At 36.0% G+C, this 15,330-nt stretch overlaps 1 protein-coding gene across 3 annotated transcripts in view; it reads left to right on the top strand.

Annotated features, from left to right (window-relative positions):
* Window positions 1-15,299, top strand: part of CCDC152 (coiled-coil domain containing 152) — a 30,535-nt gene extending 15,236 nt beyond the window's left edge. For all 3 annotated transcript variants that reach the window (XM_045079521.1, XM_004737943.3, XM_004737942.3), the window contains 5 exons: window positions 6,711-6,775; window positions 9,809-9,911; window positions 11,830-11,957; window positions 14,261-14,344; window positions 15,150-15,299. In XM_045079521.1, coding sequence (XP_044935456.1) covers window positions 6,711-6,775; window positions 9,809-9,911; window positions 11,830-11,957; window positions 14,261-14,344; window positions 15,150-15,299 — 530 coding nt within the window. The remainder of the gene's footprint in view (window positions 1-6,710; window positions 6,776-9,808; window positions 9,912-11,829; window positions 11,958-14,260; window positions 14,345-15,149) is intronic.
* Window positions 15,300-15,330: the final 31 nt, after the last annotated feature.

The following is a 15,330-nucleotide window of genomic DNA, read 5'->3' on the forward strand; positions in this document are numbered from 1 at the left end:
AATTTAAAATATGACACAAATATTTCAATTTGTTGGAAAAAGAATGGCATTTTAACATGGTGCTAGCACAACTAGCTTTCATCTGGAAGAAAAAGTTCTTCCTTGTTCCTTGTTCCTTCTTCATGTAGTATCTGAGGTTTCCAGATTGACTAAGAAGACACCCCACAGCTCTAGGTTGCATTCTGCATACAGCGAAAGTTATATCCTGAATTTTCTTTTACATTTTTATTGTTCTTTTTTACACTGCATCTTTATCCATCTGGAATTTATTTTTAATGTGGTAGGAAAGAATCCAACCTTTTCTTCCAGATGAAAGCTAGTTGTGCTAGCACCACATGTTAAAATGCCATTCTTTTTCCAACAAATTGAAATATTTCTTGTGTCATATTTTACATTAACAAATATTTGGGCCTATTTCTATAATCTAGTTCTCTATTCTTTCTGGGGATGTAGGTTTCAATTTCCATGCCAATACCATATTGATTTCATTACAGCAGTTTCAGAGCATGTCGTTACCTGGTAACAAAACTCCCTCTCTTCTACATTCTTCTTATTTTTCAGTTTTCTTATTTGTTTCTTCTGTCAAATGAGCTTGGGGATTATTTTATACAATAAAATAATAAGAAGAAGAAAACTTTACATGTTATTTTGTCACAGAAAAGTAAAAAGAAAGTAATTTATTTGAAAAACAATAGGTTTCAAATAAAAATGTTTCCAAATATTAAAAACAATATGTTTTCAAATAAAAAATTTTAAAAACTGCATTGGTATTTGAAAAACAGTATGTTTTCTGGGATGCCTGGGTGGCTCAGTTGGTTGAACGACTGCCTTCAGCTCAAGTCATGATCCCGGAGTCCCAAGATCGAGTCCCGCATCGGGCTTCAGCTCCATGGGGAGTTTTCTTCTCTCTCTGACCTTCTCCTCACTTATGCTCTCTTTCACTGTCTCTCTCTCTCAATAAATAAATAAAATCTTTAAAAAGAAAAGTATTAAAAAAACAGTATGTTTTCAAATACCAATGCAGTTTAAAAATTTTTTTTATTTAAATTCAATTTAGATAACATAAACTGTATTATTAGTTTCAGGGGTAGAATTTAGTGATTCATTGGTTGCATATAACCAATTTAGATTCAATTTAGATAACATAAACTGTATTATTAGTTTCAGGAGTAGAATTTAGTGATTCATTGGTTGCATATAACCAACTTAATACTCATCACATCCTGTACCCTCCTTAATGCCCATCACCCAGTTACCCCATCCCCCCAATCACCTCCCCTCCAGCAACCCTCAGTTTCCTTCAGTTGAGAGTCTCTTATGGTTTGCCTCCTTCTCTGTTTTCATCTTATTTTATTTTTCCTTTTGTTGTCCTATGTAATTTATATCTACAATATACAACATGTTCTACAAATTGACTAGCAGGGATAAATAGAATTTTTAAATGGGTAAAATATATGAATAAAACTATGGAAATTGGGATGCGTGGGTGGCCCAGTCATTAAGCATCTGCCTTTAGCACCGGTGGTAATCCCAGAGTCCTGGGATCAAGCCCCCCATAAGGCTGCCTGCTTGGCGGGAAGCCTGCTTCTCCTTCTCCCATTCTCCCTGCTTGTTTTCCCTCTCTCACTGCATCTCTATCAAATAAAATCTTTAAAAATATATATGGAAATGTGTATATGTATGCATATGTATGATCCAGAGGTTAAGTGCAAGGGGAAAAACTGATAAGGAAACACAATTACACCAGGGCTGTGGAAGTGGGAGAAAGAAGGAGGAAAAAAAGAGAGAAGAAGAAGGCAGAAAGAAAATGAAAGAAAGAGAAGGGAAGAGTGTCCTAAAAGAAACTCAGCATATATGATAGATCCTATTTATATAAAATCATAAAAATGTATGTAGATATATGCATAGAAAAAATTGCAGACTTGAAGGAATGTCCATTTTTAGGAAATATTTTTTTGCAAAGTAATATATATAATACAATTTTATATTGGTAAAAAACAAAACCAGTACAAATGTATGGTATGTTTATAAATAATTACATTAGCTAAGAGAAAAGTTTTGAAAAAATACAGATAAGGCTGCTAATATTGATAACTTCAGTGAAGTAAATGGTCAGGGAAGGTGTGTAGAGATGATTAGCTTCCCTTTACAGATACTTCACTTACTAAGAGAAGCAAGTATACCTTTATAAATTAGGAAACATCAAATACCCTTTTCTTTCATCTTTCAGTAATAGATAATTCAACATTTCCAATAGATACATAGGTATTAGTTGCCTAGTTAGCACAACGTTTTTTAGGCAGCATCCAGCCCTTAATTATTGTGACAAAACAAAACAAAACAGAAACAAATTTTAAAAACCTTAAACTTGAAAATCATATAAAACTGAATAACAGAAAGTAAAACTCCTTTGTTATAGAGATCAAAATCCTCTAAAATCTCCAGTTTTCCTAATTCTAAAATACATACATTCTACTAACAAGACGCATTTCACCACTATCACGTTACAAGACTACTGTGTCCCCATGGTTTGACGGTCCAATTGGAGTGGGATGATGCAACTAATGAACAGTTGAACACTACATCAAAAACTACATATGGGGGGTGGGAGCTCAGAGTACCAGGTGGTGGGTATTATAGAGGGCACGGATTGCATGGAGCACTGGGTGTGGTGCAAAAGTAATGAATACTGTTATACTGAAAATAAATAAAAAATAAATTTTAAAAAAACTACATATAGTAATGATGTACTATATGCTGGCTAACTGAACATAATAATAAAAGAATAAATAAACAAACTAGAATTTTAAAACAACTATAATTAATATGCTGAGGATTGTAATGGACCAAGTAGCATGCAAGAAAATACTGGCAGTACCAGTAAGAGAGATGGAAATCCTAAGAAAGAAACAAAAAGGAATGCTAGAGACTAGAAACACTATAACAGAAATGAAGAATGGTTCAGTAGGCTTATTACTACAACAAAGTAGAATTCATCTCAAGTATGCAAGACTGGTTTAACATAAAAAAATCCATTAATTTAATCCAGAACACCAACAGACTGAAAATACGATCATATTAATAGATGCAGAAAAACTATTTGAGGGGCACCTGGGTGGCTCAGTGGGTTAAAGCCTCTGCCTTTGGCTCAGGTCATGATCCTGGGGTCCTGGGATCGAGCCCTGCATCGGGCTCTCTGCTCAGCAGGGAACCTGCTTCCTCCTCTCTCTCTGCCTGCCTCTCTGCCTGCTTGTGATCTCTGTCTGTCAAATAAATAAAATCTTAAAAAAAAAAAAAAAGAAAGAAAAACTATTTGACAAAATCCAACACCCATTCATGCTTTAAAAATAAATAAATAAACTCTGTAAACTAGGAATAGAGGGAATGTACTCAACTTGATTAAAACATCTATAGAAGTCTACAGCTAACACCATACTTAGTGCTGAGAAATTTGAGGCTTCCTACTAAGATCAGGAATAAGGCAAAGAGCCTATCTCACCACTCCTTAAACATTAAACTAGAAATTCTAGTTAATGCAATAAGACAAGAAAAGGAAATAAAGGTATACAGATTGGGAAGGAAGAAATAAAATGGTCTTTGTTCATAGATTACAGTAGAAAATCCAAAAGATATGAAAAAAGGAAAGAAAAACCTGGAACTAATAACCAGTTATGGCAAGGTTGCAATATACAAGGTTCATATATAAAAGTCAATTGCTTTCTTATATACCAGCAGTGAATAAGTGAATTTGAAATTAAAACCACAATACTATTCACATTGACAGCCCCAAAATGAAATATTTAGGTATACATATAACAAAATATGCACAAGATCTATATAAGGAAAACTATAAAACTCTGAAGTAAATAAAAAGGAACTAAGTAAATGGAGAAGTAGTCCATGTTCACGGATAGGAAGACTCAATATTGTCAAGATGTCAGTTTTTCCCAACTTGATCTATAAATTCAGTTTGATCCCAATCAAAATTCTGGCAAGTTATTTGTGGGTATCAACAAACTGATTCTAAATAATACAGAACTGGAATTATTGTTACCCAGGTCTAGTGTCTGATTCAGACTTGTCATTGGTCCTAGTTAATTACTGAACTCAAGCTCTGGTCTCTGTTTCACAATGGTTTTGAATTAGTCTTGGTGCCATGCCTACTCCTGGCCTAATTTTAGCTTTTAGCACCATTTATGTCTGGCTTAGGTGCAGATCCTGGCTCTGTTTTGAACACTTACTCACACACACTATATCAGAATGGGATTTTTCCTGGTCTAAGTATATCTGCTTTTCCTTAAAACACCTAGAAGTTAACAAGAATGAGTATAGGAAACTGTCAGGCTCTGCTCCTTCATCATCCTGTGTCATGAGAGGGCTTTTGGTTATATATAAAAAGATGTCCACTATGGTAGGTTGGAAACAATAGGGCAAATTAAAGATGCAAAACCATATTTTAATACATTTCATTTTTTTAATTTAAGTTTTACATGAATAGACATTAAGTAAATATAACTATATTCTCAATAATGTTGCTGTAGGATAAAACTCCCCTTCCTTTTTAGCATAGATATCTAGCTTAGAATATCACTTATCATCTCTTTTGGGAGTGGTTTTATTTCCCTTACCCATTCTGTAATACCAATTAGACTAATCCTCAAATATGGATCAATCCAATCATACATTACAGACCCATATTAATTATAAATCTCAGTTTCAATTATACCCTTCATTTACCTGGCTTTTCAGACTTTTCACTCTTCAAACCCCCAACTTTAAATCTGTTTCTCTTTCAACTTATTTTACTTTCTATTTCACAGAAAAAAAAAAAATGAAAGCCGTCAGACATAAACTACCTCATCCTTTTTTATAGATTTTTATTTATTTGAGAGAGAGAGAGAACACGAACTGGCGGAGGAACAGCAGGAGAAGCAGACTCCGTACTGAGCAGGGAGCCCAGATGATTCCTGAGCCATCCAGGGATTCCAAGATCATGACCTGAGCTAAAGGCAGCTGCTTAATGACTGAGCCCCTCAAGTACCCTGTAAACTACCTCATTCTTATCATCTACTACCTCTTCTTCCCGCCACACCCTTCCCAAATATATACATACCTGGACATATCCTTACTATCTTCCTTCTTCACTTAAAAAAACAAAGAAAGAAAGAAAGAAGGAAAGAAAGAAAGAAAATCCTTCTTCCCATCCAAAGTTAACTCTTCCACTTGGGTTTAACTCTGGTCTCTCTTCTGGGGTATTGTATCTTCAATTGTCCCCTCTTCTCTGTTTTTCATTTCTCTTTCTGCTGTCCATCCCCCTCAGCATTTAAACAACTCAGCTTTCTCCCATCTCTTAAACAAACAAGAAAACAATGTTTCCCTGTCGTTGGATTTATTCCTTCCTATTGCCCTCACTCTTTCCTTTACAATCAAACCTCAAAAGAATGGTCTGTACTCACTATCCATTTCCTCATCTTCATGTAGTTTTCATCTGTACGTGGTCTTCAACTGACAACAGTTGGGCATTTCCCAAAGTTTTCAGATTCTAAGTGCTTTCATTTGATCTTTTTATTGCATTTATTGCCATTGATTATGACCCCTCTAACCTTTCTTTTTTTTATCATCACTCTCCTGCATCTCTGGACGCTTTTCAGTCTCCTTTACAGGATACTTTGCTTTGGCCACTTCTGAATATTTCTCAACCTACCAGAAATATTCCCTGAATATCCCAAGCAATCAGATTCAACGTGGTAAAGATCTGCACTCATCATTTCACTCCTAAAAAGTCTTCCTCCTTTAATTTTTCCCAAACTGATGAACATTTTTCAGTTACCTAAACAAATTACCCAACCTACAAAGCAAAGTACCCCCCCCCCTTTTTTTTTTGCCTCTGCTATTCAGGCAGTCACTAAGTCTCTCGTAATCTTACCACCTTACTATCTAAATCATCTTCATTTTCCTTTTGTGTCCTACTGCCACTGACCTAATTTAGGATCTTGTTATTTCTTACTTGATCTATTTTTACTAATACCCATTTCTCTAGGGTCAAAACTCTCCCATTCATCCTTTACACTGCCAGATAATTTTTTTAACCTATAACTAATCATTTCACTTTACTGTTAAAAATCCTATAACCTATAAAATAAAATTTAAAGTCATTCATACAGAATATGTCCACCTTCTGTTAGGATATGGCTTCACCCTAATTAGTACGTCCTCCCCACAGTCTACACTCCAACAGTACTCTACTTGAATTGTAATTTTCCCAAACATGCTATACTCACTCAAATCCAAGGTCTCTGCAGTTTTCTGCATGTGAAATGCCTCCCTTCAGCATAGAGTAACCCTTCTCATTTAAGTCTCATTGCCAGTGGTTCCTGTTCTGTAAATCCTTTCCTGACCTCCAGCTGATTGATACTTTTCTTCCACGGGCTCTCATGGTATTTCAGACACACTGCCATTACAGAGCAATTATCATAGCATTTTGTAACTACTTCCACATCTGTTTTACAATTACGCTCTTCTTTGAAGAGCTATAATTTTGTTTGTTTTAACATTCCCAGTGCTATGCACAGACCCCCCCCCCCCGTATAGTAGAGGCTAGATGAATGCACTGTATGCATACATGAATGGGAACTTGAAATGTTAAATGTTTTCCCATATTAGTTAAAAAGTACTATGTACTAGGATGCCATCTGGTGATTTTTACACAGGTGAAAATGAACAACTAAAAAGAAGTGCTGATTTTATGAAAGAAAATTTTAAATCTCATGAACAGGTAAGTTTATATACTTTTATATTCAGTCAAATTGCTGTACAGCATTTGTCTTCTTGAATAAGAGAAAAAGGGGGGTTCTCATTAATGAGGACAGTCAAAATTTGGAAAGGAAATAAATATGTGTATATGTGTGCCAGAGTTTTTAACATATACAAATCTTTAAATAATTTGAAGGACTCAAGTCTCTTTGAGACTATAATACACTAATATATCACTTGCATTTTTTATTTCCACCAAAAGCAATGTAACTGTTGTGTTACATATTTACATATTTTTAATTATGTTAACAGAATTTTTACTCTAGAGTATACTCTATTTTTTCAAAGGTTTTATTTTTAAGTGATCTCTACACCCAACACGGGCTCAAACCCACAACCCTAAGATCAAGGGTCACACACTGCACTGACTGAGCCAGAAAGACACCCCTAGAGTGTACTCTAATAACACTTTAAAATATTTTTATTATAAAATAAATGAATCTTTAATCTTTTTGGTTTGAGTAATCTGTTGTACTTTTATTGCATCATCCAAATGAAAGGAGGATTTTATTTGGATCACCAATTATTTCTCTCCCAAAGGCTACCATACCCTCTGCTACTTTTTCTTTTTTTCCCATATGCTGTTCCTATAAAACAGATAACACAGTACCTAGAACATAAAAAGTGCTCCGTAAATGTCAGTTCCCACTACCCTTTCGGAGGCTTATTATCGTTTTTGTCTTATCTCCCAAGAGCCAATATGTCAAACTCTGGCAGACCTAAGGTTTCCAAAACTCAAACTGGATCTTTATCAAGCTTAGAACTTCAACTTGAAGGATCATTTCCAAATTCAATCTGGTCCCTCACTTGAGATAATTTAAATATCTCTGGAATATATCCCACCCTTTATTTTTCTTTTCCTTTATCCCTTTCTTTTCCTCTTTCCTATTCTTTCCATATTTGCTTCTAAAGCTCAACTATATATATAAAAGTTAGGGTATAATTGGGGCAGAGAGAAGGGGGAGAAATCACTGCCTTCTTTCTCTTCTAAAATGTCAAACCACAGAATATTGCTTTGCCTAGGATACTTTAGGAGTTTTCAAAGGGGTGGAAATTAAAGAGAAAATAAAATTAAAGAGAAAATACCATAATCCAAGATTCAGAAGTTCTTAATTAGCAGCTGTTCAAAGCAAACTAAGGATGACCTCAGTCCAATGAGAAGTCTCTAGCACAAAATATCCAGGCACATCCAAAACATATGGAGAACCACTCTCTAGAAAAATACTCAGGCGGTACCGAATGACCTTATTTATGAGACTGGAAGAGGTTTTGTAATTTGCATACAGAGGATCCTTAGATTTTATAAAAACAAAAACACAACATGGGGGTTTCCCCTTGTAATTTGAAGTTCCCAGAAGGTGAATGAAAAGGCAACCAAGAATAACTTCTTGGGACTTGGTCCCCTTAGAAAAGAATTAGATTCCTCAGAGCTGACGCAGGTTAAAGCTGGGGAGAAGAACCTAGTGAGGTATAACCAGGCCGAAACCCACCTATTAAACTAGCCTTTTTGCCTGGAGGCTGAAGTGAAAATTCTCTTTCCAGATTAACGGACGCTTTCCACTTCAGTGTTAGCATCTTCCCATGGCAAAATCAATGGGGAATGGAAACATACATAGACTTGTCTCTTGTGGTTCCTCAGAACAGCAAGTGCTGAGTCAGGAGTAGTTTATGAAGGCCAACTCTGGTTGCCCATCTAGAAATCTAGATGCATGCATGTGAAAGGTGGCAGTTTTATGAGAGTCACCCCTATATTCACCTGCCAAGCTTTAATCACTGTCAATGGTTAGATAGGTTTGGCTAGTCCTATAAGTTGCCAGGCAGGTTAAGTAGCACAAGCAGTAGCACAAACATTATCTCCCCTTGAACTTCTATAATCTTGGCATACGTACCTCCATGTTTAATTACGGACATCTAACCTCAGTACCGCTGAATATCTGTTGAAAGCTGTGAACATAGGGAGAAAAATGCTCAATGGTACGCATGCATACATACCTGTGTCTAACTTTCATACAATTTCAGAAAGTTAATGGATCATCAAAAGCCCACTTCCTGGGTCTAGACTAGGAAATTTTGACTTAAGTAATTCTTGTTGACACTCTTATTCATTCAACAAATATTACCCAGAGATATACACTGGGAGTTGGAGTTACAGTGATGAGTAAAACTAAGTCCCTTCTGTTAAGATGTTTAGTTGAGAAGAAGCTTTTCTTGAACCTTGTGCCTTCATTGACGTACCTTTCTCAGCATCTATTTCACTTTTATTCTTGCTGCTTTCCCTTTTCCTGCCTACATCTTGGGCCCAAGAGTGGTTTCTTTATGTAGAAATGTCCCTCTGGAAAAATTGTAAATTTTATCTTGGGTGACTTTCTCTCCAACACATCTCTGACTGCCCCTCAGCACCTTAGCACAATAATCACTTCCATGCTTTAGCAACCGAGGAAACCAGTCTCGGGCACCTGGTGAGAACTTCTCCAGTCCCAAATTCATCGTTCTCTAGTCTCCTCCTCATAAAACTAACCCTTAAGGTGGGTAGTACCTAACCTTCTTCTGGGAATTAAGGATGTGTATATAATTTTCAGAAATAGACCACATTCAAAGGATTCTTACATTACATTAAGCTTGCCAGCTATCGAATAGAACCAAATATTGTCTCTAAAGTATAGCTTTAATGGACATATTTTAATGTTATCATGGCATTTATTCATTAACAATTAGCAAAATATTTTGAGCATCTATGATATGTTAAACACTGGTGATGAGTATTCAGGAAGCAAAGATAAGAAGACGTTGTCTCTAGAAGGTTTCTATCTCCTTGGACCAGAAATTGATCCTTCTCAAAGCTATGCATTTGGGACATAAGCAATACCTTTTTCCCTTGAGATATGATTACATATTAAAAATTAACATGAATTTTTAGAATTTTACCTTTCTAATTAATGGAAGGTTGTGTACATATATTTAATTGAAGAATGAATATATATATTTAAATCTTTAGGAATATAAGAATAATATTGCCAAACTTATGAGTGAAATGAAAATCAAAGAGGAGGGATATAAGATAGAAATAAGGAAACTTCATCAGGATATGCAGGAAAAAAGTAAGTTATTTTTAACTTGCTGAATTCTAAGACATCACAAAATAATTTAAATGCTTGTAAAAAAATTAAAAAAGAAAAAGAAAGAAGCGCATGTAAAACATTTTTCGGTAATTGCCAGTATTCTTGAATGAACATTGCCTTGATGCATTTTAAGTTTTGTACCTTTCTATATATTTATGATATATAAATTGCAACATTTCCAAACTGGATTTATATTTTTTGCACTTGCCATTACTTAATATGAAACAGCTAATGTGCTTATAAGATTATAGCAAAATGTGTAATTAATAGCTTTGATATTTAGTCTGCATATGGAATATTATTTCAGTAATGAAGTTTTCTTCCCTCACTAAAGCAGCTCTCATGAACTTACATGGAGCATTAATTGGTTTCACGAAAGTAATAAAAACTTTTCTTAGTATGGGCTCATACTTATGTACAATATATGAAAAAGTTTACTGGAAATGCATAAGTCAGAACATAAACCTACATCTACAAAGTGTTAGAAGAAAGCATAGAAGATAACTTTTGTGAACTTGAGTTATCCACAACTTCTTGGAAAGAATTAAAATGCACAGACAATGAAGGGGAAAAAAATTTTTTTTAAGGAAAAAATTCTAAATTGAACTTTATCAAACTTGCTAACTCTGTTTTTCAACTCTTAAGTACTAGACCCTGATCCCAAAGACTGAATATGGCTCCGAAGCATTGGGGAAGATGGGGGGGAAAGAATCTCCCAGCAGAGGGGAGCCTAGGTGGTTAAGTGTGTTCAGCCTCTGCATTTAGCTCAGGTCATGATCTCAGGGTCCTGGGATCGATCCCTGCATCGGGCTCTCTGCTCAGCAGGGTGGGGGGGCCTGCTTTCCCCCTCTCTCTCTGCCTCACTCTCTGCTTGCTTGTGATCTCTGTCTGTCAAATAAATAAATAAATAATCTTTTTTAAAAAAAGCTCTCAGCAGAGAAAAAAATAAAAGCCAATACATATAGAGGGGGAGACATAGGACATTCTGTGGAATAATAATCCATCTCCTACCTTTTCTTCATGCCCCATAGAAGGGTTAGCAGGTAAAAAGCCAAAAACTGACTAGGGCTGGATTCTTTGGCTGTTTGAATTATAGGAGAAAAAATGGAAGTGATTAAAGGTTTTGTGAAGGTGATGGCCATACTTAGAGGTATGCTTTAGGAAGACTAACCTGGCAACAGTATATAGGGTGTAGGGACTTGTGATTGAGCGCCTGGACACAGAGTCCAAGTGAAGAAAAACAAGGCTTGAAACTAACTATGTAGTGGAACAGTCCTGGGTGGAGAGCCCTTATTGATGGGGCCTATGGATGAATTGACTCTTTTCTCCCTAAAGTTGGAAATTTCCTTGAGGCTCGCATCCTGAATGACATGGTATCAACAATAGGAATAGGAAAGTTGAGAGAAGAGGAAATTTGATGAAGCATAGAGATGTGCTGTGAATATGACAGACACCCAGTCATGTGGAATAGAGGTTAGCGGGGGGTTGATGTAGCTCTGAAACCATCTGGTAATTTGGAGCCCTCTATATCTAGGAAGCCAGGCTTTGTGTCCCTCTTTAACTACTAAGTCTCCTATTCCTTATTATATATAAAATATTTATGTATATTGTATATATGTAGACATATATGTCTATATAGATATAATGTATGTAATTGATGTTTAAGAATACAAATCAGTTTATTTGTTCAAAAGCACTTCCCAGGTAATCTTTGCATTTCAAGCAGTTTTCAGGGGCTTACCAAAAATATATAGAAGCTTACCTGTGTATAAATTCTTTCTAAAACATGTTTTTATTAATAAAATCTACTTTCTTATAGATTGTTTAAAATGCTAACTATAAATTTATAAGATTTTTGAAATGTTAAAATGAATTAACTTTATTTACTTTTGTTCAGTTGAGTCAAATGAAAAAAAGCATAAAGAACTGATAGAGAAAAAGGAGGTAGAAATTTCAGAGTTAAATGCAAAGTTGAGAACTCAAGAAACGGAGAAACAAAGTGAAATTATCAAATTACAGTTAGAGGTAAGTATGCACGAGTTTGCTAAATTTGAAGATGCATCCCTTAGTCTAAATAAGACTTTTTTTTCCATCACAGTGAGATAAATTTCAGGAGAAGATAAAACTGACACACACACCCACACACACACAGGCTCACTCTTCATCACATGCAGCTCTCAAACATCGGACACAGCTAGCTACCTTGCCTTTCAGCACTTGGCCTGAAGGTGGGACACTTCAGTCATTGAAAAGGTCCACAGAGACTACTGTTTCCTCTGAGACAGGAGACCTGCACCTCAGCATTTCCCACACTGTGTAGCTGAGTCTAGGCAAGCATCAGAGGACCACCATTCATTCCAGCGGTGGAGCGAATGTTTCTAATCCTTAACATTTTTCTCTCTTCAGCAGAAACTGTGGAACGCTTGTAAACCACTTAGAAATTCCTTCAGCTTTGTTAAAAAGAGATAAGTTGGGGCACCTCGGTTGCTCAGTCTAGGTGTCTGCCTTCAGCTCAGGTCTTGATTCCAGGGATTGAACCCCACGTCGGGCTCCCTGCTCAAAAGGAAGCCTGCTTCTCCCTCTCCCACTCCCCCTGCTTCTCCCTCTCCCACTCCCCCTCCTTGTGTTCCCTCTCTCACTCTGTCTCTGTCACATAAATAAATAAAATCTTAAAAAAAAGAAGAAGAGCAAGAAGAGCCAAGTTGCTCTCTAATAAACTTGTGGAAAATACTTACCATGCAGGTAGACAAACCAGATTTTTTTTTTTTAATGTTCAAGGGACTTCAAATAAGGCATCTCAAAGGCTACAGTTCCATTTCCAAGGTCTAACTAAAGCCCTTTCAGGAGGTTGTTTAACCAGATGTCAGAATCTCTAAGACATGGATGTTTTGAGAATGTATTTATTCTTTAAAATTTTTTTCTAGATTCTACCAATCTCCATGTCTATCATTCTTCCATTGTTTTTCCCCAGCCGGACTCCCACTTTACCTTTTGCTGTCAGAATTCACCAGCTTAGTTAGCTTACTATTCATGTTCATGAAAACTTGGTATCTCTGGGTGCTTGGTAAGATACAGCGGTGAAATCTGTATACTCCTTGTGCAAAGGGGACTGATGTTGACTTGACAAGCATTTTGCTGCTGCCACTTTCTCTGGTCAAGTGGGCCCACAACCCACAGAGGGGAAGGGCTATAGCCAACTGAGATACAGTAGGCCATGTTTCAAGATTTACCATCAACTTCTAATCCATTTCCTGAAAATGCGTTCTGTTTGCCATCTGTGCCCTGTCACTGGTCTAAGCCCAAGTCTGTTGTTTACACTGATACACAGAACTTTTTGTTATTCATCTTTATCATAGCTATCCATTTAGCTCCCTAAACCAGAATACAATCTCACTGAGTTTGTCTTTCGACCACAAAGAGGTTACACTAAACTCAGCATGAAGGGAAGAATTATAAGGGAAGGCTTCGTGGAATATATAGGTGGCTCAGTCGGTTAAGAATCTGCCTTCAGCTCAGGTCATGATCCCAGGTCCTGGGATCAAGTCCTGTATCAGGCTCCCTTCTCAGTAGGGAGCCTGCTTCTCCCTCTGCCTGCCATTCCCTCTGCTTGGGCTCTCACATGCTCTCTCTCTCTCTCTGACAAATTAAGTAAAAAAAAAAAAAAAAAAAAAAAAAAAAAAAGGCGGAGGGGGAGATTTTGCAAAAAAAAAAAAAAAAAAAAGACCTGTAAGAACGACTTATGAGAATTTTTATTAAACCTGATTCAGTTTAATGTCAAACCAATAAGAGTTCAAACTAAAATTATATCCAAATTCTACTACTCAGCCTCAGTGATTTTACAGAAGGGTAATATGAGTTTTTACCCCATGACTGTTGGGTAATATGAGTTTTTACCCCATGACTGTTGACTACACTATTTTTTCTTTACTAAAGGACATTCATGGTAACATGAAAATATTTTTACCCATCTTTATGTTAACTAGATTCCTAATCCTGGTTATCTAGATTCCTTCCTAATGTCTTAACAAAAAGATTATGCTGACTCTATCCCCAAATCTCCAAGGCACTGCCCAGGCATTTGGTACTTTTAAAAAGTTCTCCAGGTAATTTAACAGGCAGCAAGGTTAATCTTGTTTGGGTGTTCTTTACTCTTTCTTAAAAATTGTTCCTTTAAGGGAAGACTTCTCTATCTTGTGTTATACAGAGAATATACTTAAATCACAGATTATGTTAAAAATATAATGAATTATGCTTATATTTACAGAAATAATTGTTTTAGTTGTTTAGCTAGAATTTTCTCAATAACTTTCTTTTTAAACTTGATTCAGTTTGATGCCAAACTAGCAAGAGTTCAAACTAAATCAAAATCATATCCAGATTCTACTGTTTTGCCACAGAGTATCTACAGAAGGGTATGTGAGATTTTCTTCCATAGCTATTTCTTAAGAAAATATTTTCTTAGTGTGTTTCTATAAAAGCTGTCTAGTATTTACTAACAATATACTTAATGGTTTTTCTTAAAATATATCACATAATCAGGAAGATCTTGGGTTTTGAATAATCTTTAAAAGTTACTTTCAACTTGGGGTGCCTGGGGGGCTCAGTTAAGCATATGACTATAGGTTTCAACTCAAGTCATGATTTCAGGGTCATGAGATTGAGCCCTGCATTGGGCCATGTGCTGAGCATGAAAACTGCTTGACATTCTCTCTCCTCTTCTCCCTCCTCCTGCCCCTCCCCACTGAGTGCTCTCTCTCTGTAATAGATAGATAAAACTTTAAAAGTCACCTTTAATTTAAAATTGTAAATCTTAGCAGTAAATTAAAACATTACAGAAGTCTTTGACTCTTTGGGCCATCTAAGGAATTCTGTAATACATTCTGAACTAGGGGTGACCTACTATTCTGAAGTTATTAAGGCACTCAGATAATAGGTTTCTTTTTGTTCAACTCCTGTATGGTTTATAACTTCAAGCTCTATCGGGAGAAGGGAATAAACTAGAACAAATGGTGCTAATACGTATTTTGGTATCCTTAGTCCCCTTCCACCCCATAAGTCTCCTGAAGATAAAATTATAAACCTTTCAAAATAAGCTCTTTTAAAAATACCTACTTAAGACAGAAATGCAGTTTTTACTGGGGTTTTTTTGTTTGTTTCTTGTATTTAATCCTCCTGTTTTCTGAACTGCAGTAACAAATTTCATTCTGCTTTATTTAGAAGCTTCAACATCTTCAAGAAGAAAAAAACAAGGAGATTGCAGTTCTTCGGAATACCATTCATGATTTAGAGCAACGTCTCTCCCTTAACAAAGATTCTGATCTTAAACCTACTGGGAAAGGTTCCTACCTTAAGCGTAGACGGTTTTGAGTAGGAAAGTAAATTCACTAGTTGCTACCTA

Source organism: Mustela putorius, unplaced genomic scaffold (genome assembly GCF_011764305.1).
Source record: "Mustela putorius furo isolate JIRA1106 unplaced genomic scaffold, ASM1176430v1.1 tig00000407_pilon_pilon_pilon, whole genome shotgun sequence".
NCBI classification, from domain to species: Eukaryota; Metazoa; Chordata; class Mammalia; order Carnivora; family Mustelidae; genus Mustela; species Mustela putorius.